This window comes from Anser brachyrhynchus (genome assembly GCF_964034855.1).
Source record: "Anser brachyrhynchus genome assembly, chromosome: 1".
Classification (NCBI taxonomy): Eukaryota; Metazoa; Chordata; class Aves; order Anseriformes; family Anatidae; genus Anser; species Anser brachyrhynchus.
The window spans coordinates 156,469,106-156,493,524 of record NC_137694.1 but is presented as its reverse complement, the minus strand read 5'-3'; the positions used below and the strand labels follow the sequence as shown (position 1 = coordinate 156,493,524).

General features: G+C 42.6%; 1 protein-coding gene and 1 long non-coding RNA gene across 8 annotated transcripts; one reads left to right on the top strand and one right to left on the bottom strand.

The window, feature by feature from the left end:
* Positions 1-150: 150 nt before the first annotated feature.
* Positions 151-10,406, bottom strand: LOC308184635 (2-oxoglutarate receptor 1-like). Of its 5 annotated transcripts, XR_013942730.1 has the most exons (4): positions 9,680-10,406; positions 6,677-6,746; positions 4,922-6,555; positions 151-4,353 (listed from the first exon to the last, which is right to left on the bottom strand). XR_013942730.1 is itself a non-coding variant. In XM_080571888.1 (2 exons), exon 2 carries the CDS (start codon positions 6,729-6,731, stop codon positions 5,700-5,702), a length of 1,032 nt encoding a protein of 343 aa, XP_080428014.1. In that variant the 5' UTR covers positions 6,732-6,746; positions 9,680-10,406; the 3' UTR covers positions 4,646-5,699. The 5 variants fall into 5 exon arrangements, 1 of the variants encoding a protein (XP_080428014.1); XR_013942728.1 differs by having other exon boundaries at positions 151-4,607; positions 4,922-6,746; XR_013942729.1 differs by having other exon boundaries at positions 4,922-6,746.
* LOC308184645 lies at positions 8,978-23,961 on the top strand. 3 transcript variants are annotated; one of them, XR_013942755.1, is made up of 3 exons: positions 8,978-9,514; positions 19,598-19,774; positions 20,869-23,961. It is a non-coding gene; the product is annotated as an uncharacterized lncRNA (long non-coding RNA). The 3 variants fall into 3 exon arrangements; XR_013942756.1 differs by having other exon boundaries at positions 9,417-9,476; XR_013942757.1 differs by lacking the exon at positions 8,978-9,514 and adding an exon at positions 10,446-11,532.
* The last annotated feature ends 458 nt before the right edge of the window (positions 23,962-24,419 follow it).

Here is a 24,419-nt window from a genome sequence, read left to right as displayed (position 1 = left end):
GGCCCTGAGGGTGAACTGGGGGCTGAGCAGAGCAGATGCTAGTCTAACTCAGCTTTTATTCCTGACATGCCGCAACTGAGCAATCAAGACTCCCTTAAAAACCTTACCCTAAGCCTTTAATGCACTTTGTAAAAGCTCTGGGCTGGGAACTGATTTCTTCCCTGCCTGGCTGCTAATTTGCTTTGTGACCAGAGGTGAGTTGCTTTAACTCCACTGTGCCTCAGTTTCATCACCTGTAAAATCGGGGTGATGTATAAATATCTCAGTGCAGCTTACCAACAGACAAGTAAGTGTGAGAAAACTCCTGTGGGCAGCTGCTGCTGCCTTGTCTGTTGAGATAACTTCCTATTGCTAAAAAGCCTTATGAAGCAAAGGGAAAAGGGAACTTTCAAAAAGATTTATTGCTTTAAATTGTTGCACAGTATATTTGTATCTCTCTATCTCCTAGGTCTTCTTTATTATTGCTGAGACCATAAACAATTGGACCGGCCTGGTTCACTCAGTGGAAAATTGCCCCTTCGGGACCATTTGGGGCTGGAAATAAATCCACCCATAACACTTCCCTGCTTTGTGCCAAACCACCTCCTTCTTGCCCAGCTTAGTTTACCGATATAGCCCCAGTACAGGATGTGTAAGTGCTGTTTGTCAAGGTACCTTGGGTGCCCTTTAAAGGCCCTCACGAGAAGGTGTTTTTGAGCCCTGTCAGCTGCAGGTCCAGGGCATCGCTTTGCATGGTGGTGAAAAGACATGAAAGACTCTGAAAAGAGGGGGAAAGTGTTGAGTATATCACGGGGTGCTCTTGTGGTAATAACAAAATATGTCGCCACAGGTCCACCTGCAAAGGATGGGTTTTACTTGTAAAAGCAGAGAGCATCACTGTTACTGAAGCTTCCAGGCAATCACCTCTCTTTTGGTTTAGATATCAGTGATACCATCCATTGTGGGAGCAGAGAAACTGAGGAGAGATCTTAGGAGATAAAATACCTTCTAGTTTAAATACCTTCTACAATTCTAGAAATGATGAACCAAATATACTCTGCATTATACTTGCCTGCAGCAACCCAGAAAAATCATGTTCCCTCTGTGTGTTTTAAAAAATCAGCATTTGAGTTTTAAATTTTATTTTGGGAAGACAGTCAGCACAGTGTTTACCGACTTTCCTTCTTCTCCCTCTGGGTCCCAGAGTACAGCTCTGACTTAAAGCAGGAATGCGTTTTTTCTCCTGCGTTAGAAGCTGTCTCTCTGGCTCTGCTCTCTACTACAGCACACAAGAGTCTTGAGCACCAACAAAGATATATTAGTTAAAAACACTGATCTTTTCCAGTCACCAGTCAGATAACAAGCATTGCAATACACTTTCTTTAGGGCAAACTTCTGTTCCTCCTAGACTTAACTGTGTGGCCTTTGCATCAAAGTGGCATTTGCTGACGCCACCAAATGCCTCTACTTTCACAAGGAAAGAAGGAAAGATAAGGGAACAGAACAAGTATTTTTTTTACATCTCTTCTCATATTCTGCCGGCAGGGAAAGGCAAATGCATTTTGGGGCTGGTAGCAACTGAATACAATCTCTTGTTTGTAGTTTCAAAGTTTAGGTTCATTCAACCTGCATTGTCAGAGTACGAAACAGTGACAGAGGGAAGCAGTCATTCCAAGTTTATTCTGCCAGCTTAGCCTCATCAGCAAAATGACAACATCTGTCTGAGGTCGAAATGACTCAGTGGTGGGGCTGGCATTACCTTCCCTTCACGTGGTGGATTGCTGCTGTAGAGTTAAACTGTACAGTTAACATCACAGCAGCCCAACCGCACATACCATTACACGGGGATAAAACTGCAGCCTTGTCTCACATCAACATCCAACACAGACCTTGCAATAGTCAACCATTATCAAGTTACGGGAGCTTTTTGCTCTACTAGCTGTTAACCAGGTTATTCATTCTGATAACATATGCAGTATACTCTACTCTCTTTTTAGGCATTCAGTCAGACACAGAGCACTGGAATCTCTTGAAAAGCAGCTGGATTAAGACACAGACATGTTTTGCAAGTTATTGTTGTGTTTGTTTGTTATGTAGAATGTTCCAGTCGGTATTTTTTCTATCTTGGAGGTCTGAGTATGAGCTGAGTTTGAGTTTTGCTTCCACTTCTTACGGGAACACAATATGTGGGCAGAAAAGGTAAAAAATGCTGTTTGCCTTTCCTGGCAATTAATGGTAGAAAATTACTCTGCTTCAGTCTCTGACACTAAATGAGTCACTGTGAAGAATAAGGTTTGACATGTCTACAAAAGCAGTCAGCAATTCCATAACTTCTTCGTTAGCATCATCAGAGCCGACATCTCTTTGAGAGGTGTGAACCTAGTTTACCTTGCAAAGTTTCTTTTTTGGACTCTGCAGTCCCAGGCAGAGGGTAGCTGGCTGGCATGTACTTGAGTTGACACGACTGTCTTTGCAGACAAACATGCTAGAGATTTCTAACAGAAACCTGGTTACTGGAGCATAACTATGCCATGAATTAGCCTGCAATAGCATATTAATTTATGTAGCTTTGTTGTCACACTGCATATAGAGTTTGGAAAGTGTCTCCTGTTTACTGCAATTGAAGCACTTATCCTTGTTTCAGCAGTAAACTTACAGCTACTAAAATTAGAAGCTATTGAGATCTCATCCTCCACAGTAAGCAAAATGAATGAGTCACATGAGATAATGATCTCTCAGTCCCACAGAGCACCTGAGCAGACCTTGAATTTATTAAAAACGCCTGCACTAAGGTTGAGCTTTTGTCCTTTTTTAAATTCAGCCAAGGTAATGGAGCCAAGCTGCTCTCCTAGTGGATATTATTGCCCCACGGATGAACCATGGCTCCCAGGAGCATTCCCTAATCTGCTTCAGCACTTTAAAATCAGGTAGTTTAGCCCAAATTGAATGAAGAAAGGCAGTGGGTGAGCAGGTGTGACAGGTAAAAGGCAACCAACTTACAGCAACGTTAAGGAAAGAGATGAGGAGGAGGTGGAGAAGCAGCTCGTCTCCAAGCCACTGAAACTGGGGGACTGTCACTCTTGTTGCTGGCAGAGATGAAAAGCCTTGAACACTTCCATTTCACACTTTTTACCTTTAGCCACCCTGTTTTATGTTGTACGTGTAATTTTACTTAAAATCTTCTGCCCGTGTGTGATAAGCTCAGCTTGGGCTTGAGAAGGAAGAGCTTCTGAGAACAAAAACTAAAAATACAATGATGGTCCTTGCTTGGAGATGAAGAAATATATTTTTAACCCATTTAGAGGCTTCAGATGTGTATGTGTAAGTAGCAGACACATCTTGTGCTTTCACTTATGTGAAAGAGAAGAGAATTTATGCAGTGTGTTTGTACTTTTTGTCCATGCTGGAGAGGTAGGATGCTACGAATCTATGTCAAAAAAGACTTATCTCATGTGAATCATCTTGTATATTTGTGTAAGCTGTGGTTTTGAATCAGCCATGCATGTGTGAAACCAGGTAGCTTGACCGCGAATGCTCACCACCTAGTGGCAACCTGTAAAAATCAGACTGACAACATTTCTGAGTAGAGAAAAGGACGATCCAAAACAGAAAACATGTCAAAAGGCCTGTTGCACTGTTTCTAAAAGATGTATCTGATGGTCGTGTCTTTACCAAATCAAGTGTTTTAAGTATCCACAAGGCATGTAAAAACATTACAATGCCATTTTTTGACCTACTTACGTGTGGTACCCACACAGCGCTGCCTGTGTGCAGGCTGCCTGTAGGGAATGGTACTAACCCACGGGGGGTACCAGGCTTTGCCAGGGAATGTGGTGGCTGCTGCTGGCCAGACACATGTCCCAGGCTCACCCATGCCATGGCAGGGTGGTGGGACAACCTTCAGTGCCAGGGATGTCCCCTGGCATGACTTGTTTCACTAACACTGATGCTACCAGTAATGTACACCTAATTGCAGAGCTTAGAGGCCAAAAGGGACATCCAGAGGTCAGGTGGTTTTGTGTTCCTCTTGCTAAATGCCTTGATAGCCTGATCCTTCAGACACCTGGCAGCACAGGCTCCTTTTGTCCTTTCTAGCTCTTCATCAACCTGCCCCAAGAGAAAGCCCTTCCTGATATTCCCCCCTTGGAGTGTTTTCAGACCATTTGGTTTTCCATCCAATTCCTTTCCTCTTTGGTCATTCCTCTGGGTGCCCTTTACATGTTCCACTCGTCTGGTCTTCCCTGAAGGGCAGCCTCCAAGGCCAGACCCAGTGCTCCAGATGAGAGGTTAAAAATGCTGAGGAGGGCGTAAGGGCTTCTTCACATGTCTTGCACGTTATATTCTTATTTATGCATCCCAGCATGGCATCTGCCTCTTTTAGAACAGAAAAACAGAAAAACAGCAAAACACTGTCAGCCCACTGAAACTGTCAGCTCCTGGGATTCTCTGCAACAGTTGGACTTTCTCTACCGAACCGTTACCTAAGTAGTTTTTACTCCTTTTGTGTTTGTACAATTCATTATTTCTACTTAAATGCAGTACATTGCACCTGTCACTGCCTTGTAGCGCTTTTCCAGACCACCGTTGCAATTTGTCAACATAATTTTGTCCTCTCAGCTTCATGTCATCTGCAAGTATGATAAACAGACCTTATTTCATCATCCAACTTGCTAATGAAAACACTAAATATCACTAAACCTAGGACAGACTGGTCAAATCCCCACCAAGAGGCCCCCTCTACTTTGATAGTAAACCACTCTGAGCACAGCTCTGTAACCAGCAAAAGTAGTTACTAATATCCTCTAGACTGTTTTCCTTAGCTTGCACAGAGGAGTATCACCTCAGACAATGTCAAAACTCTTTCTGGAGTCAAGGTTTATGACACGTTTCTTTTCCTAATGTGTTGTAGTAGGAAATCAGAGTAATATGGTTTTGTACATACCTGATAGACTCATACTGGCTGGTAGTCAAATGTACTCATCTTCTGTAGACTTATCATCTGATCGTTTGTTCTAGTATTTTTCTGAGGTGGATATTAACATGACTGAGTTGTTTTTTTTTTAGTTCCTTGTTCCTCCATTTTCTCCATATATGTGTCTCCTTGTATATCTTTTCTTATATTCACCGTGTTTCCTCCTTTGGTACTTCTCTCTCATCCTTCCCTGGGCCAACTGAGATTTTGTGATTCAGTTCTTCAGTGGCCCGTGCTGAAGTTCGTCAGGTCCATCTAATTTGAAAACATATGATTATCTAGGTGCTTTCTAACTATGTAATTCAGTGGTTTCAGCAACCATGACAGTTCACTGCATCTCACTCCAGCTCTAATAAACAAAGCAAACACTACACCAGTGACGGCACTGACATCAATGGAAGTTGTTCTCTTGTCCAAACTAAGCTCCCTGTGTTTCTCTAACCAGCCACAAAGTGTGAAGCAAGAGAATCCTGCATTTCCCAAATAACTTTAGAAACAGTCCTGTGGGGTAATTTAAAATTCTACCTTCGAGGAGTCTTAAGATCTTTTCACTCCCTTTTCTCTGGTTGCTAAGAGAGGTAAGTATCAACCTGCTCCTGAGACACCTTTTTTTTGGCAAACACTCTACTGCAGAGGGAATGAGTAGCCAGCTGCAATTCTCACTGCGTTATCAGCACAGCTGCCTATGCAGGGCATTATGGCACTGAAGCCATCCCAGGTTTGCTGGAATTCTCACCAAGGGAGTCTTTCATAACCTTAAGTTGATTTCCGACTTGTTCGTGTAATTGTTGCTCCTGGGCCGCTGGATGTATTTTCTCCACTTGCACCTTGAGAGGGAGAGGACGGCCTGCTGGAAGGCACCTCCGATCACGACGTAAAGGAGAAGGTTACCACACGTGTTGAGAGCAGCCAGTGGCCGGGAGATGATATAGGCGGCGTGGATTTGCTTCTCCATGTGGCAGTTGGCCGTACAAAACCGCAGTTCAAGCCGAGCTATCCGAAAAACATGGAAGGGGAGGAAGCACACGTAAAAGACCACCAAGAGGATGATGGTGAGTCTGCGAGCCTTCTGTTTGTAGCCAGCCCATGCCTGGAGCCCAGTGGCCAAGGTGCAAATAATGAACACATAGCACAGAGTCACCGTCAGCAGGGGCAAGAAGAAGGCTAGGCTGGTCAGCAGCCAGTTATACCACCGGATTGTGCCCAGGTTTTCAGAGCTGGTGAGGTCAAGGCATAAGGACTTGTTTTCCTCCTCTTTAGAGGAGATCAAGAAGTTGACGGGGCTGACAACTGCCAGTGAGATCATCCAAATGGCTGCGCAAGCCACCGCTGTCCAACGCTTCCTTTGGACGTGGAAGAACTTCATCGGGTGGACAATCACCATGTAGCGGAAGATGCTGAAGCATGTGAGGAAGAGGATGCTGCTGTACAGGTTGAAGTGGAAGCCGAAGCGGATGAACTTGCACATGAATTCACCAAAGATCCAGTGCTCCCCGCTGGCGTAGTAGTGTATGAGGAAGGGGAGGCTGGTTAGGTACAGCAGGTCTGTGAGTGCCAGGTTCATCATGATGATGGTGCTGCTCTTCCAAGGCCTCATCTTGAAGCTGTAAACACAGATGGCAATGACATTTCCTGGGAAGCCCACCAGGAAGATGATGCTGTACATAATGGGGAGGTACAAAGTCTTCAGACTAGCTTCCACATCAGTGCAGTTGGGAAAATCACCTTTAGTGGGCTGCCAGGAAGTGGGGATGGCTAAATTTTCACCCGTTGTGTTCATGTTTTTTCCTTAATGCTTAAAGAAGAGAGAACTGGTTAGTGTTCACTGATGGATAATACCCTCTACCAGCCTGTTAAAACCAACAAATAGCCAGGTCTTTCCTTTCAAGTTGCCATCACTGCCACTGTTCAAGCACCTTTATTGAATATAGAATGGTCTTGCTTCTTTGGTGAGAAATGATCTTTATATATAGGCCTTTTATTCCTAGTTATTTAGAGAGAGATAAAATTTTGATTTTAAAATATGTATTCTCAGGGTAGGCTCTGCACAAGCACAATATAGCTATAGTGTAAGGGACTCCCAGCACCACAGTGTGTGACTTGTGTTCCCCAGTACACTGGGTTCACCTTCTGCTCTTATTCGGGGTCAAGTGCAGCAGAAGGAAAGACTGCTTGTGGTGCGCCACTGACCAGAAGTATAGAGAGGAATGTCCAGAATGTTACTGCTCCATAAAAGCTATTCACATCCTTGCTAATTAACTGGAAAACAGAGCAGATGTTGAAATGTTTGTGTATTCTTTTTGACTCTGTAGTTAAGTGATGTTTTTCTTTCCACTTCTTGAAAATAACTGATACAGAAATATTTCTTTTTATTATTATTATTATTATTTCATTAACAAGATTAATATCTCAAAGAAATTGCAATATTTTTAGGCTTTTCATTAGCTGCTATGTCTATTCCTAAAAAATAATAATAATAAAAAAAATATAAATGGTGTGTTTCTTAGACGGTAGTCTTAGTATTTTTCTGAAACATCAGAATAAACACATCCAACCTTGCAAAGCAGTCATTCTCAAGATACATTCTGGGACCTGTGCAGGATTCAAGGGATGTAAAAATAGTCAGTACATAATATCAGTCCAGTAGAAAATACAGGGCCACTGAAGCACCTAGGAAATAACTGCTAATATTGTGCCCAGTAAATGTACTTGTGTGAATGCCTGTTTTATTGTAAAGCTGTTTAGATGGGAGAAAATTGAATAAATCTCTACTGTAATTATTTCCTGAGGTAGTCAACCTGTTATGGGATGGTGCCCATCCTAAAATTACTCTGGCCTTTGTCTATTAAAAGGGATCCTACTTAATCATAACTTCCATTTCTGGTTCCACTCTGAATTTTCTTTATGTTACTTCTACCCTCATTCATTTGTGAGATCTCACAGAGACAGATTGCAGGAGTTTAATCCAAATTTGTGTGGAACATTTGGTTCAAATGCATTTAAAATTCTTTAAAAACTGAAGCTGGGGCTTGAGGAGATGCATACCAAACATTGGCATTTGTTTATAAAGAACAGAGCAGCTTCAAACCTCCTTTCATGGCAGGGGATAGTGCAGGGGAAGGTTTGGGTAAATTCGTGGCTCAAATTCAGGTTTGCAGCAATTTCCACGCTAGTGCTTTCCAGGCTGGCATCCCAGTCCCATCCAGCCATGTGAGAAGAACAAGACAGCCTGAGCAAAGCCAGTGCTGTCTGTGAGCCCCTGTTACACCCCGAGCAGAGAGATGCACTTTGTGTAGGGGAAGGCGAGGGTAATGTGTAAAAGAAAGCCAGTTAGAAGAAATGCAGTGACACCATTGTCCCCAAACCAGGCTGAAGCTGGTATGGCTAATGTTTAACCAGATTAGCAGTAAAGGCCCCATCCCGCAGCAGCAGGCTGCGGCGCGCTGTCTCCCCAGGAAGCATGAGCCCTGTACACCATGCGGTGTTTACAGTGCACAGCTATTAACCGAGCTGAAGGGCATGGCCGGGTGCTGCTCCCTGCAACATCCAACATTGTGCTTTCTTTGCGGATTTGTAGGATTAACATTTTGTCAGCAGCTTTTTTCCCTGCCTACCGGTGTGCTGCTGCTGCAAATGCATAAGGACCGTAGGGCAAATACCTACGACCACCAAAGGGCACGATCGCAGCACTCAGCCGCTGCAGTCCCTAATGACCACTTTCCCAGAAGTTTTCAGAGCCATCCCTTTCGCTGTGGCTGAGGTATCTGACAGGAAAAGGTTTGGGCCACAGTCCAGGCCACCCCCAGGCTGGCTAGGGACACCCAAGGTGGGGACAAATATTACAAGAAAAGCACTGCAGGAGATCATTTCCGAACTGTGCTGAGATTACACCCAACACAACAGGTCGCTAGTGACCAGTGAGAGGAGACAGTGAGTCTTTGCTGTTGGCCTTATTATTTCGCTGTCTGAATTACAAATAGAATTTAGACAAAACTTAAATCTAATTAAGCAGCAGTTTGTGCTGTGGCAGATTTTATCACACTAAGTAATTGGCTGTAATGGGACTTCTGCAGCCTAAGCTGAGGGCAAATGATATATGCTGTAGACACATAATGAACTTTAAATAAATTATCCAAGAGCAGAACTCAAAATAAAAGGGAACTAGATTATTGAAATAGAAACTCTCTCAGTCCTAACAGTGGAGCCACTGCTCCATTACATAGTACTCTTTACTGTAACCAATTGATTGGAGTCACTTTAAAAAATGTTGTGATTGCATGTCTTTAATTGCAGTCACGTATAAGGGAAACTTGTCTGCTCCTGCATTGTGATAATTTAATTAGAGCCTGCTGGAAATAAAAGCCAAATGGCTGCAGCCATGGCAAAGTAACCTAATGCCTGTAATTGGACTATATTTCACACAGATGTGTTGCTGAATAAATTAAATGGGATTTGGCTCACACTGTTTGATTCTTCTACCGGCTGGGATCTAAAAGTCACAAATTACATATTTAAGGATGAAGATGTGAGTCCTCCTTCCCTTAGTCTGTATAATTCAGTGAGGTATCTCCACATGGAAAGAGTATGTGGATTTTACTTGAGCTTTGGATGCATTCCAGATAAGTTTAATTTGTTCCATGCTTTCATCACCCTCTAACCCTTTGCTTGTTTCCCCCTGCTCTGTCCTCTGTCCAAGTTCACACTTTTAAATCAAAATGCATGTTTTACCTGTAAATCCTCGGCACAATCTCTTCTTCTCTTCATAGCTGGATCCTTAAATATCCTACTCCAGCTGGCAGAGAATGCCTGTAAATGCATCGGTCTGGTGCAGTGGGGCTGTCTGCAGGGCTGCAGTAAATCCCCGTGGCTAAGGGGTGGGTTGTGGGGAGGCTTGGCCTCCGTTCGCAGGTCTCTGCCAGGTGAAGGCAGCATGGGCAGCTCTGACCCCTCACGCCTATTTGCAGGCTGGCTGTCACGTCCCCGTGTCGGCTGTCCTCTGCCGCCTGCACAGGATGCAGGGAGCCTATGATCACATCAGTTGGGACTGCCTGTAACCTGTCCGGTGTGGCTGGAGCGGTTTGTTTCGGGTGCTTCCAGACCTCTTGGAGGGAGGCAGTCTGGGTGGAGAGAAGGAACGCTCCTGCTAAGCCCACATGACGGAGTATCTGCTCCCCTGGTCCCAGAATAGGGGAGGTGGAAGGTGTGGGGGGAGAAGGAGTGAGAGCAGGGGTTTGAGCTGGCAGGAGCTGCCCTGCAGGGGTTTTGGTGGACGCTGAGAGCAGGACCAAGCCCTGGCCTTTCAAAAAGGGTGAAGCTGCCCTTGCTCCCCAAACTGGGAGCTCAGTGGGATCAGCTGCCTCTCCTGCAGAGAGGGACCTGAGAGATGGCAGGGATTCTGCAAGCTGGGCACATGCAGGATCTTGCAGCTGGGAGAGGTGTCCAAGACCACGTGCAGTTGCTCCTGGTATGCTTGTGGGGGCAACCCAGCTGGAGGAGGGCTTTGCTGGAGAAAGGGATTGCAGGACTGGCAGACAACTGTCCTGCCAGAACCATGCCACAGGGGTAATAGACATTTCTGCTGGCAGGACTTGTCCAGAGGGTCATCAGAGGAATGAAGAAGCCTAGGAAGGAAGTCAAAGTCTCATATTGTTTGCAAAAATACCCAGCCTGCTGTGAGATCTGGAGCATTTTAAAGGTCCCAACTATCCAGGCAATAAAGCAGAAGAAAGATGTGTATTTCCTTTAACATAGTGGCCAACCCTCAAGAAGGGGCTAGCAGAAATATCCTCTTACTTTCAAGAGGGAGGAAGAGCAAAGACAACTTCTAGGGCACCCAAGGACAAATGTTTTACTTCCCTTGCACGTTGAACTGCAAGGAACATGGGCTTGCCCAGAAGTGCCAGGTTAATTACAGTGTGGGAGGAGATAGTTAAAGTTTTTATGGGATGACTTAGCTTTCTGGTGTGGTGCTACCTGAGACTATGACATTTCCTGCAGAGTCAGTAGTTACACATTTTGCTTGGTCTCCTTCCCCTTCCTTTACAATTGTTTTTGTTACTTGGGATAATTGGGCTCCGTTGACTGTCATCTTGTTTCAAATCAGTGATCATTGCTCTAGTTTCAAGTTTCTCTCTCTCTTTTTCCCTTTCCATGAAGAAGAAAACACTTTCAAAAGCCTAAGCATTCCAGATTTGATTTTGAATTAAATATTTGCAAACTTATGTGAACAGGTAGGAAAGTTATTATCTTGAGAGGGAAATGTTTAGATGAGGCTGAAAAGAACTTGAATGTTTTCCAACACTGAGCTTAATTTCAGATCTGGAAGCATTGCTTATTTGAAGCTATTATTTACTTTCTCATGATGATAAGAGATGTGAACTTGGAAGCACAAGCAATTAAGTACTGCATAATGTAATGGTGAATCAGGGCTCAAATTACTTAGCAAATACTACATTTTGAATGGTTGCATAATTGTCCTGTTTCTTTACTTTTATACAGTGTTTTCAGTATATGATATCTTCACATGAATGACTTTCAACTTACTGGTCATACACATCCTGTTCTACGTTATTCTTTCTAGTGTAAGTCTGGCCACATCAGTCCTGAATGTGGATGTTAATTTTGGATTCCTAAAAACAAACGTTCAGAAATAAACTGTCAGCTTTCAACATATCTCTAAATAATAGTTGGTGTGAACCACCATTTTTCTTCTATTATAGAAAGAGTTGAAACCACTTTTTACTCTACAACTAGCTGCTCCATGGTACTAATTTTGTTACTATACATCATGAAAACTATTCTGCAAAATGCAAATATGCCCTTTGCAAAGGGCACATGGGGACTCAGGGAGACACCAGGGGCATGCAGCTGAATGTTCCCAGGAATGCTCTCTGTTTCCCCACACATACAGATAAAGGACTTTCAGTGCTTTATAAATGTATCTATATATGTATTTTAATCTATATAATAGATAAAGGAAGTCAAGTTCATTGCTCAGTATTTTTATTTTTTAATTAATTGTTTGATATTTTGATTTTTGCTATTTTGTCTGTTCTTGTATGGTATACTTGAGTAAGAGTGGGAATTGCTGTAGCATTATATTTCAAACTATATTCAGCTGGATCATTTCTTGAATACTGTGTTTTGAGCTTAGTGTTTGTACTTCAGAGAGATTTTGAAAAATTGTGAGGAGCTGGAAAAGAGCTTTGGGAATGAGTGGGAGATGTGGCATATCTAGAGAGACTTTCGAGGCTTTAGGGATTTGCTCTGGTTGGTTTATTCAAAAGCAGGTTTAAACAGGAATGGATGACAGCCATGCTTACATCCATGGGAAGAGACTCCTGGCATCAGCATAGCTAGAGCAGTGCCAATCCAGGCTGACAGCAAAGCACAAGTGTTTCTTCACGAGGGTGGGTAGCTACTAAAACAAATCCTCTTAGTAATATGGTAGATTCTTCAATTATTAGAATTTTTAAATCAACACCAAGAGTTTCTTGCATAAATATTGGTACAGTCGCAGAGCAGGGTGAGATGATACCATCATGCAAATTCATGGGAGACTTTCACAGGTTTCAGAGGACAGAAGAAACTCTAGAAAACTCAGTTTGATTCTTGTATATACCCATTGCCATGAGTTTTTGCTCTGAATTCCCAGTAACTTCTGTTTGGCAGTGTGGGTGTTTGCTTGTTTCTTTTTTGTTGATTTTTGTTTATTTGTTCGTTTTTAGTAAAAGGCAATCTTGATTTGGAGAGAGAAGAAAAATCCTCTTATTCTTTTGATAGATTGTTCTAAAGGTGGGTCATGCCTACAGTTGAAATCAAGTGCTTAGATTTTTATATGACTCTGTCTAGCTTCTGCTTTCAGACTTTTACCTTCATGCCTATCTCTGCTGTAAGAAGTAGGCCATTTAGCAATGGCTGCATTGTTTTTGTTAAAGGATATAAACATTGTAATCCAATCATTTTTCATATATCTTCCTTATTAGGTAGCTTTAGATCATTCCACCATACACCTGAGCTTCTCCAGCCTATTCTTTTTTTTTTTTTTTCCACATCAGCTTTATTAGGTAGAACATGAGGTCCTCTGACCTCCATCTGCATTCAGGGCAATGTGGTTGCAGCCATGTCTCTGCCTGTGGTACCAGACTTCCAGAAATCCCAGGCATCCCTGGTGTGCAAGCACAAGTCAGCTCTGCCCAAGCTACCCCATAGGATACTGCAGAGGGGTACTGGAGGTGGCCTCTTCTGCTCTCTTGACCCCACAAGCCCCGGTGTGCTCCTGCAGCAGTCAGGAAATCACGTTTTGGGGGCTCTCTGTCCCTTCATCCACTGATCTCATACATATTTCTTCTTTCTATGACTAGAGCGCCAAGTGGTGACTGTAGGCATCCTGCCAGAGGGAGAGGGAGGAAAGGAGAGACAATCATTGTATGCCTGTCCTCTCAAAAATCCCAGAAATGGAGAAAATCTTTCTGTCCAATGCCATGGTGGAAAGACAGGAATGCAAATAGCTGTCCTGTGTTAGGAAACCACTGCCAAGGGTGAGAAAGGCAGAGGGAAGACAGATCACAATGAATGGAGTCAAAGGATCAAAAAAATTATTGTGCCGCTGCATCAGCAACAGCGAGGAATGAATTATTCTGCCCACTTTTATCTTACAGAGCAGTGAAATCATGTAGCATTGCAACCCCTGTCATGCAATGCCAGTGAGGAAAGGCCCCATAACATAGGCCTTGTCAAAGCATCTCTCCTGCTTTTCAGGTATGTATGCTGAGCTACATTGTCTTCATCTTGCGTCCAAAATATGTCATGGTGAAATAGCTTAAGGTGATCCAGTCATCATCCATTGCCTCCTGCTCCCGTAAAATGTCAGGGACCACCCTGCTGTCTCTCCCAGGAAAATCTAATTGTTTCTCTGTGAAAAGTTTTTCTTAAATAATTTAGTTAGCTTGGATCCTTTCCTTAAATTTAGGTGTTCTTTAGCATATATTTTTACATGAGTTTCACATGATCCAATGTACAATTTCCCTACATACAGTTATGAACCATTTTTATCTGGTTATAAGAACTTTAAATTACTTTGAAATAACCATGATTATTTATTTATTTATTTACTGGGGGTGGGGCAGGGTGTCCTTATATCTAAAGATTTCACAGATGTTATTTAACTATCTTTGCCAGGTTTCAGATTGACCGAGAGGGAAACTTTCAAAAGTGTTATGGACTTCAGTAGGGGTTGGTTAGTAATTGCCCTTGATTCCTCTAATAAATCTCTTCTCCTGGCTTCGCTGGCTGCATGCTTCCTTCCTCCTGCGTTGGCCCCCTCTGTCTCTTTTTCCAACAAAAAAGTTTTCATGCTTTCATTGGAGACATTTTAAAGGCCTTCCACTAAAATGTGTTCATTGATTTTGTCATCAAGGTGATTTAAAAACATGCCCAACACACTTGTAAATTTTTGTTCACACCCACAGCTTTTCCCTTGGGAAAAACTTTCCTTTTCCTTTGGCTCTGCATAAAATTCCCAGATTTTGTCTCTCTTGTAAAAGCTCTGCTGAAAGCTGCTCTGTGGCAATTTTTGCCACTACAGCACCTACACCACTCAATCTTCTGGCCATTCATTCCCCTTTCGTCCACTGAATACTTCCTTCCTGCACTCAGTGGAACACCAGACTGCCAAAATTCGATGCCAGTGCCTCTCTTTTTCTCTTGGTATGACATGTTTTCCCCCACGGGAGAAGTGGTGTGCCTGCAGGACATAGCAGGGCAGATGGATGCATGCTGGATGGATCCACACCCTTCCTGGGCATAGCAGCTTTGTGAGCCAGGCATGTACTCCAAAAATGTACGCCCCTTCTCAAGCAATTTTCCCATGTGTTTTGTAGCTGTTTACTGGAGTGAAAATAAATAAATAAAATGCCAGAAATACCTGTGGAAGCTTGCACAACAGGATGAGTAATTGGTACATTAGTCTTTGGTATGTTTTATTTGTAGCACTTTTTCTTTATTTAAGTTCAGCGGGATTGTAGTGCTATGGCAAATTAGGTGACTACTGCAGAACTTATTTCAGGGATGGGTTATCTCATATATCCCACTTGGGCACTGAGTGTATCTTAACTAAAAGTTCATGCTTCTGAGTTTAATTCTCTTCTTTCATTTCAGTTTTCAAGAGTTTGATTTTTTTTTTTTTTTCAACCCATGTCTGGTATAGCATTGAGGAATTCCCTCTCCTTCACTGTTTGTGCTACACCCTGCTGAGGATTTCTCTTATCTTTCAGGGTGGGTGTTACTGGCAGATCATTCTGCAGCTCACTGCAGTTATTTCCTCATTACCCTTCCCTTTATTGGGTTGTGGTGTGAGTTGCTTACATGCACAGTTCTTGGTAGTTAGGGAAGCACCCTGCTGCTTTTCTTTAGCTGCAGAAGTCCTGTTTAGGCAAAACAAGACCAGGGCAAGAAGGAGAGGGTGGTGGCCAGTAGAGGGGCAGGGAACTGAGGCATGGAGCTGGCTGGGAAGTGAGGAAGATGAGGCTCAGGAAGCCCACATAATCTCTTGCTGTGTGAGACTAGCTCCAGGAAGGAGGGCAATATTGCTATGGATCACATTTGCCCTTATATCCTCTAGCAGGAGGACAGGAATGAAACTCTTGCATATGATGCACTTGTCCAGCACAGAAACCAATTACCCAAACATCAAGCACGCTAAGCAAAGAGCAAATGTTGGTAAAGGTCTAGGCGTGGTGGTCACCTCTTGTCAAGCATTTCTTAGTGCCTGAGACAGTGTGCTGGCATCTGCAGATTGCATGCTTGGCTGGCCCACGGGCATGTTGCTGGTGTTCACAAAGGGCTGTGTTTTCCCTTATTCCCTCTGTTGCTGACTTCATGCAGTTTAAAACCAAAAATGTCATCCAGTCAAACTCTGTGGGAAGAAGAATTTGCAGAGCACAGTGAGAGAATATAATGAAAAACCTTTTCTCCTTAAAGACAGGCAGGCACTAGAGAGTCTGCCCTCCAAGGATGTGCAGGTGTCACCCTTGGACATTTTCAAGTCACGGCTTGACTCTGAGCAATCTGGCCAGAAATCAGCGCTGACCCTTCTCTGGGCAGGGAATTGCACTAGAGACCTTCTGAAGTCCCTTCCAACGTGATGGATTCTAGAATCTTACGATCCTATGAAGACCGCAAGCTGTAAAAATCAAGGGTAAGATCAAAGACCCAAAACTTCAAGAGCAAGCAGTTTCTTGTTGTTGCAAGGAAGACAAATCACGATACAGCAAAACTATTCTAGACCTTAGCCAACCCTTTCCCACAGCTAGGGAGCCCTGTTTACCAACCAGGCTCGTCTGTACAATCCTTATTTGCCAGGAGTCATCGTGACTGCAGAGATGAAGTTATGTGAAATTGCTTAATTCTTCAGTTTTATCAGTTCTCAAGATAGTGCAGACCTTTATAGTCCTTTTTTATACTTACGACTTAGACATGTATGGCTGCGTACATACATGCATACTTGGATACCCCTACTATTCACATGCAGAACTCAGCCTGGATTTTAACAGAAATTTGTGTCACAAAATTATTCATTTGACTTTGTGGTTTGAAACATTTTTCTAATGTTTCATTTAATTTCTGATAAACTTTTATCAAGCTTCTGTTCACCAAGAATGCTTTCTTTGAGGCCTTCCTTTTTCTTATTGCATTGTGGCACAAGGCTAGGAGCACACAAATGTCCTGGTGGGGCAGCTTTGACACCTGTGTTCACAGATTAGGTCATATTCTGTCTTCAGTATCAAAATGCCTCACTGTGCAAATTGTGTTTTTGACTTGAGTTTGATTTCTCAGCCCAGTTTCCCACCCTCTGTGGACTCCGTCTCAAAATGAAGGAGGATTGGGCTGGCTGGTTATGTATCCCCAGCTCCAGAGAGCTTCCGCCTTCTTGCTTTGTTGATTTTGAGTTGCTAGAAGTGTTCTTTATACGTAAACCTCCTAACTTTGGTACTAACAGCTCCAGATGTCATTTCTGTTCAACAATCTGAAGTGTGGGTGATTTACTGGTATTTACTAAAATACTGACTCTCACTCGTTGTAATTGGCAATGTGGACTGAAGACCTGAGAGCAGAAATGTAGAGTCTACTTGCACTCATCCTTAAAAACCAGGAGGTGGTCAGTGGGACAGCTGTACATCAGCTCTGCTCTTCGTGATGAACAGCAGATGTCACTCTTGCCTAACATATAGAGATCTGTTTCTCCGCTGGAAGGAAGAATCCTTTATGAAAGTGTGTATGGGGAGGGAAAAAAGTGCCTGCTGCTCATAAAGCTGAAACCTTTAGCTGCACCTGAAAGCTTTATTTTCAGGTAAGAAGATATCTACATAGAAAACCCTATGGTTTTCTGTTGTACTCACACTTTGTTCTGGATCTCTAAAGAAAGGTATATTCCTGTGGGTTTTTTGTTGTTGTTACACTTTTTTATTTATTATTTTCCTTGAGCACAATCTTTGAAATGTGTGTTTGGGGACTGTTGAGTTGTGCAGAACCACAATTCTTCTTCTTGCCGTCTTGATACAGAAGCCAGTGAGAACTTGATAAATTTGGGTACTGCAAGGCTGGAGGAGAAATTCTTTGCCATCCCTGTTACATACGAAGAGCAAGTCAAAACTGCCCTGCTATCTTTGACAGTGTATTGTCTTGCAATGAAAGGTTGCCAGCCTGGGCTGTGAGGGCAAATTCCACACTCCTCTCTGCTCAGGAGCTCTCAAGACTCACCTGGCAGCTGTGCAACCACTTATTGCACTTATCTCCCAAGCACCAAGGTGTGTAGCTTTTCAAAAGCTACAGAGGAATTCATACTACAGTCGTGTGTGTTGCTATGCATGACTTATTTTTGAATAACTTGTTCAGAGTCCCCTTTAGTGTACTGGGAGACTGGACCTGTGCCCAGACAGGAGTAAAATGTCTGTAAAGTTGTAAACTATGTGAGCACGTGCTATTTTGTCTTTTTTTCTCTCTTTTTTTTTTTTTTCCTAAGTGAGTACAAACCAAGTTCCCTGAACAAAAATATCAGATGCTCTCACAGGGGAGACAGCTCTTGGTGTACCTCACAGAAAATAACACTTTTTAGAGATGTGTGGAAATCACAGTAACAGCTGACATCTATTGGAGTTTGGGCTGGTGGTCTCTTACAAAAATCATGCTCTCTTAAATAGTGACCATTTTTAAAGAATTTTCACATAGCATAAGGGATTTTCCCAGAGGAAAAAAAAAAGACAAAAAAAATGTTTTGATATACCAGCTATGTACATTCTTCCAGTTGTGTCTGGGTCCCTAGAAGCTCAGTTGAACTGTACAGGACCAGAAGGTGTTTACAGAAGGAGAAACCATTTTTTTATTATTATTATTAATGTCTGTTGAGGATGGGGGAGTTACACAACTGGGACATCACTTGAGGGAGATACTGAAGGCAAGACATTTCACTGTTGCACATCTGGCACATACTGAATCCCACCCTGTACCCACTCTGAGGTCTCTGTTGATTTCAGTCAAGCGTTAAATGCTTGTTTTTAAAAGGATCTTTGAAAATATAAGATTAATCACATTGGCAGCATTATTAATAATCGTAGTGAAGAGGATGTAAGGATGTATGTCAGTTTGGCAGTTCTGTAATTTCTCCAGAGGAATTCAATGCACAGCTTCTTTCATAACAGCAAGTCGCATCCACCCCAGAGGTTCTGCAAGAAGACAGTAGTGCATCAGGAGAAAATAAATTGTTGGCAAGTGTACAAGTCTAATTAAACCAAGAGGCTCGCGTAACACAAAGGGAAACCTCAGGGATCCATCCACTTATGTTATCTGGGAATTTTATTTGGCTGAAAACTATTATGTGAAAATAAGAAGCTGTCACAGGTGACACACAGTAAACAACAGCCTACAGTGCACTATAGGGGTTTATTTAAGAACCAGCAAGATGACAGCTTAACCCTATGTGATTATCTGAGGCACCCACTTCTTTGCTGCCCCGGGTGCTATGGTCACAAGGTCTCACCATCCCTTCCTAGCAGGGAGGTCATTGATGGCCCAGGACGGCCAGCACAAAGTCAGGTTGGTTGCTCGGTCTCTTCTCCCAAGAAAAAAGTGATAGCACAAGAGGAAACGGCCTCAAGTTGTGCTGGGGAGGTTTAGGTTGGATATTAGGAAAACTTTCTTCACTGTGTTGTGAGGTATTGGAACAGGCTGCCCAGGGAAGTAGTTGAGTCACCATCCCTGAAGGTCTTCAAAAAATGTGTAGATGTAGTGCTTAGTGACATGGTTTAATGGTGGGCTTGGCATTGCTAGGTTAACGGTTGGTCTTTGTAGGCATACTTTGGATCAAACATCTGATTATAAAACATCATCCCAGGCTTTTCCTTTATATTTCTTATTTTGTGAAGTATTTTACATTACACTGTGTAATGCCTCTATGAACACCATCCAGTAATATTTATCATGCCAGAGGGTAATATTCCTGACAAATGCATGCTCCCTTTTAGGATGTTAATATAGAGCATAAAGCAGCTCCTCAGACTATTGCAAATTCCTTGTCCTTGCCATCTCCCATTTACAATGACTTTCCACTCTGCAGCAGTTCACAGTAAGAATATCTGTCCTTACTTTCAGGATGCTCCAGTGAAGCTCATCCTCAACTGCTGAATGGCTGAGGTACTAAGGTAAAGATCATGACTTTTCCTGAGAGGAGATGGGACGCTGCAGGCCCTTCCATCACCCCTGGAAAAGATCCTGCCATTAACCTGCTGAAGACCTGGTTCTAGTATCACCAGCTCCATCCCAGAACAGGTACTTCTTGTCTTCACTTTGTCTTCAGCACTGAACACAGAAAACAGATTAAACATCATCAAAACCCAAACAACAACAAAAAAACATCCAAACAAAAAATTCACCGTTAATAAAAAATATATTAACATACAAATAAAATAGATAATATATAATGTAATGAATTATTATATAAAATAATGACGTGGTTAAAATTAATATATAGTATAATTAATTAATACATAAGATACATTAATAAAACATATTTTAAAAACTTTCTAAGAAGATCAGTCCCTTGAACAGAAAAAAAGTAAATGTTATAGCACCAAAAGGCCCCACCAAAAGCTGTCCTGCTCTTGCTAGCTTTTACCCAATGGCTGATGCAGCAGAGTTGCACGTCCCAAGGAAGAGTTATATTCATTTCCCCCAGCTATCTGAACAATATTTGAAACCACGCTGCTCAGGGCAGACGCTAATCTGCAGAACGTGGGATTTTCTAAGGTTGGCTGTTTGTCAGTCTCTCCCATGGCACAGCTCCATGTTGTTAAAAAGTCTTTGGGAAACCAAGCAAGAATGATTGCAGCTGCTCGCTTGGGAGGTCTGGCTGCTCACCTGGGAACAGGGGTAATCGAGTCTTTTCCTTGCTCCACTGGATGCCCAATTACTCGAGGTCAAGGACCATCAGCAAAGGGTTTGAGAGCATTTCCCTTGCTCACTTCTCTGTACCTAATTAAAAGGTTGGCAAAGAATGCTCCTGAGGTGCAGGATATTCAGGTTTAAAACCCAGAAGTTAAACCCAGCTTCCCCACTTCCCAAGGGAGAGACACCAAGACAGGGGCTGGTGAAAAATTATCCACAGGTTTTATGAACACAGCCCCCAGTTCCACCCCTGGTCCTGATTGCAGACAGAAGAACAGGGCAAAATTGGTACGGGTTTGGGAATAACAAACCCACTATTTTTGTTAACTGTTTTCTCAGAAAATATTACCCAAATCTAGAAATAATAATTCACGTTGTATCTTCATTCCTTGCAAGGACCTCAAAGAGAAAGCTTCCCAAACTGTAAATGTGGACATTAAAGTCACTGCTGAAGAGTCTTTTCCCCCCTCTCATTGCAGCTGTCTGTGCTCCTACAGATATGAATGTGGATGCTTACCCTGATGTTTGTAATCAGTCTTGCCCTACCTGCTGTCATCTACACAAGTCTGCTCTGTACCTTGCTGGGAGAGTGACAGCTGAAGGAGAAGTAAGCTATACTGTTAGCTACATGCCTGTGCACTTCAGCCCCTCACGGTCAATGCATGGCTAGGCTGTACAAAGCAATACATATGTATGTATTGTAGTGAAAATAACACGATTTTTGAAGGATCATAACTATGAAGTAAAAGAGTATGCATCGGCATGCCAAAAGGACCTCTCTTGGGCTATAGACTGGCCGAATTTCTGTATCTTTCCCCAATCACTTTACCTAAATGGTAGTTTAGAAAAGTCAACCAGGTGTGTATGTGCATGTATATGTGTAAGTATATACTTATGACAGAAAGGTATTTTGTCCTGTATTCCCCCTGCACAATTACAGATGGAAAGTACTTTGTTTATTTGCTTTCTTTTCAGGAGTAGATGATCTTTTAATGCTGAAATTGATTATTTTTAAACAGTGTTTTCAAATCACTGATGAAATTGTTGACCAGCTTTATACATTTCAGTGGAAGTTGATGTTCCTGACATAAGGGTTTAATTTCTTTCTTGTACTGTGTGAGCTTTAAGTATCATGTCTTAACAATAATTGTCAGTGGATTTCTTAAACTTTAATATTTTCAAGGTAAAAACAGTGTTTACCAAAAAGATATCTTCAGATTATATCCAAAAATATTGGTTTTAATCACTAGCCTTGTTTGCCAAACTCTGGCTTACACACGAAACTTTTTCAGGAGGGTGCTTCTGGTGAAAAACTGTCCTAGACATTTTTGCTCCGGTGAAAAGGACATACTAAAAAAAGTAACTGTGAGCTGTTACTATTATACAAATAATTTATCTGTTAAAACCTTAGTCAATTGTATTAAGGCAAAAATTCAAAAGGTAGAGCTAACACTGTGCTAAAGATTCCCTGAAGTGAGATAAGCACTGAAATGACTGTTAAGACTGGGAGAACCACAAAATAGAAATCTACCCCCCCCCGCCAAAAAAAAAAAAAAAAAAGATTGGCTTAAGAAAAGCTTGTTGTATCAGATGATATGTCTAGCATGTGATTAAGAACTGCATCACAGCAAAAGCCAAATAGCTGCCAAGGGCACTCATTTGCTTCCCCCTGCAGTCACGAGCAAGTGACTTGGCAGAAGCTAAAATGCAGGGTGTATACTGCGTGGTGCATGGGATATTATGGGATATTCTGACCTTCATACTCCAGCTTGTCAGTAGGCACCGTGGAGGACTGGGTAGCTGAGGCCAGCTCAGCACCAGAAATATTTGCAAGTGTCACGTCGCTGTAAGGCACAGTATTTTTAATCATCATCTTTTTCATACTAGCACTGCCAGATGCAAGGATAGCACAAAAGACCAAGGTGCAGCTGGTGTCCCTTACTTTGTAGGGAAAACTGGAATACTGTACACCACTGTAGTCCAAATCTAATTTTGGAAATTTCCAGGGATTCACCACATCCCTGGGCAGCTTCAATGCTTAGCCACCTTTATGGAGATTTTTTTCCTTGCAGCCACCGGTGGCCATGTCACTTCTTGTCCTTTGCTGGGCACCTGGGAGAAGGGTTGGATTTCCTCCCTCGCTCTCCTGCCAAACTCTGCCTTCCCTCTGGGCAGTACAGCCCAAGCCATCCTCACCCTACAGTCATCCCTTCTGTGCGTCCTGCTTGTTTTTTTTACGGTGGGGAAGCCCATACACCTCGTCCCCTGTCCTGTGGAGAGGAGGTATCTGGGGACCCCAGGGAGGTTGTCACCACAGGGGAGGAAAGTAAAGTCTCCGTTCCCCACTTTTAAAGTTACTGCTCTGGCAGCCTGCTCAGCATTTTTGTGTCGTTTTGTTTGCATTTATGGTTTAAATATGAAAAGCTTCATTATGACGCCATTCATTATCTCAATCTAACAAACTTCATAGTCTTCCACCTTGACATTTATTTGCTGTTAATGCATGGGCTTTAATCGCTGTACTTTATTTGGCCCAGGTGAAGGTTACTTGCCTATAAGCAAGAAGCAGGCATAAGCTGTCATTTTGATAGTTGCATGAGCTGGAGCCGAACTGCTTTACAACTCTGTGTTGCTTAATTGCAAACAAAAAAGGCACTGCTATGCATTATTTCCATGTTCTGTGCACAGTGCTCGACTTGTACACAATTCAGATCATGAAAAAAGTCCACTTGTGCAGTCGCTTTCTACCTCTTGCTAATGGAAAAAATGGAGAAAATAATGATGATAAAAAAAAAACAACACACACACACAAATCCCCATAATAGCAATAAAAGAAGTATAAAAAAAAAGATGACAGTTTAATGGGGATTTGTTTGAACAGCATGTTTTTCTTTTAACTAGTTATAGTGGTGCATTACTAATGGTTTTCAACAGCCTGAAATGGAACTGCTAAAAACATTACGAGGTTTGCAAACATCTTATGTTTTGGGCCACTGGTTAGGCACACAAATGGTCCTACTGAGCTTTCAGAGCTGCGATAAATGCTCTAAACCTTGTAAAGCAAGTCATCTCTTTCCTATCAGCCATTGTGCTTCAGTTGTTAGTCTCAATTTTTCATATACAAATTATTTTTTTCCGAACAAAGAATTTGTCTTACCGTGAGGTAATGCTGTCACTTGACAAGACTTAATTTTATGGTCATTATGAATAGCGTTATGGTGATCACTCTTCACTCTCATTTACGCCCACTTTCTTGGGAAAGCCTTTGGCTCACAGAAAAGTCTGTGCAAAGGAAAGCACTGGAGAATAACCATTTATGACCTAATAGAAGAGTTTCTCTTCACAAAGCTCATCAGAAGACTGGGATTTCCTTAAAAACTTTACTGTGAGCATATAGATTTCGTAGTAAGTGCTTCCAGAATAATGCTGTAACACTGAAATGGAAAAATAATGCAACAGACAAAGCAAGGTGCTTGGTGAAACCTAACAATATGACATTTAATATCTATGTATTTATAAGATAGATATACAACTCTTGGTTCTCTTACTGTTTCTCCTGGTGCTGTTGCTTCTCCACTACCAAAACAAATTTACGGATCTTGACAACCTGATCAGGGCATCACAATAACCCACGCAGCATTTCTCTTGTGCAAATGATGCCTCGCTCCTAAACCATGCGGGAAATTCCTTGGTGGTTGTCGGAGTGCAGAGCCAGCTGTTCGTCTGTGTAAGAGGAACAGCACAAAAATAGCCGTTCTGCTCAATGCTCCCAGCCACATCAATCTCCATAACAGGCAGTGGGATCTGTGCGTGACACCCCTCCGTAAAATTGTTTCATGATGTGATGGTTGGTTGGCACCCAAAATAGTGTTTGAGTCCCAGCTGCCAGGGATAACCCTTGTTAGTCATTAGTGCCCTGACTGCAGGACAGCCGGGTTTTTGGTGTGACAAGGACAGAGCAGTCTTTGCTCTCCACAGACTCCTGGTTGGTGCTGGAAGCTTGGCTCATTCATCCATCCCTACTTTCTCT

What these genes read in the sequence shown, in the direction of transcription:
- LOC308184635 (XM_080571888.1), bottom strand. Translation starts at nt 6,731, where the DNA reads ATGAACACAACGGGTGAAAATTTAGCCATCCCCACTTCCTGGCAGCCC.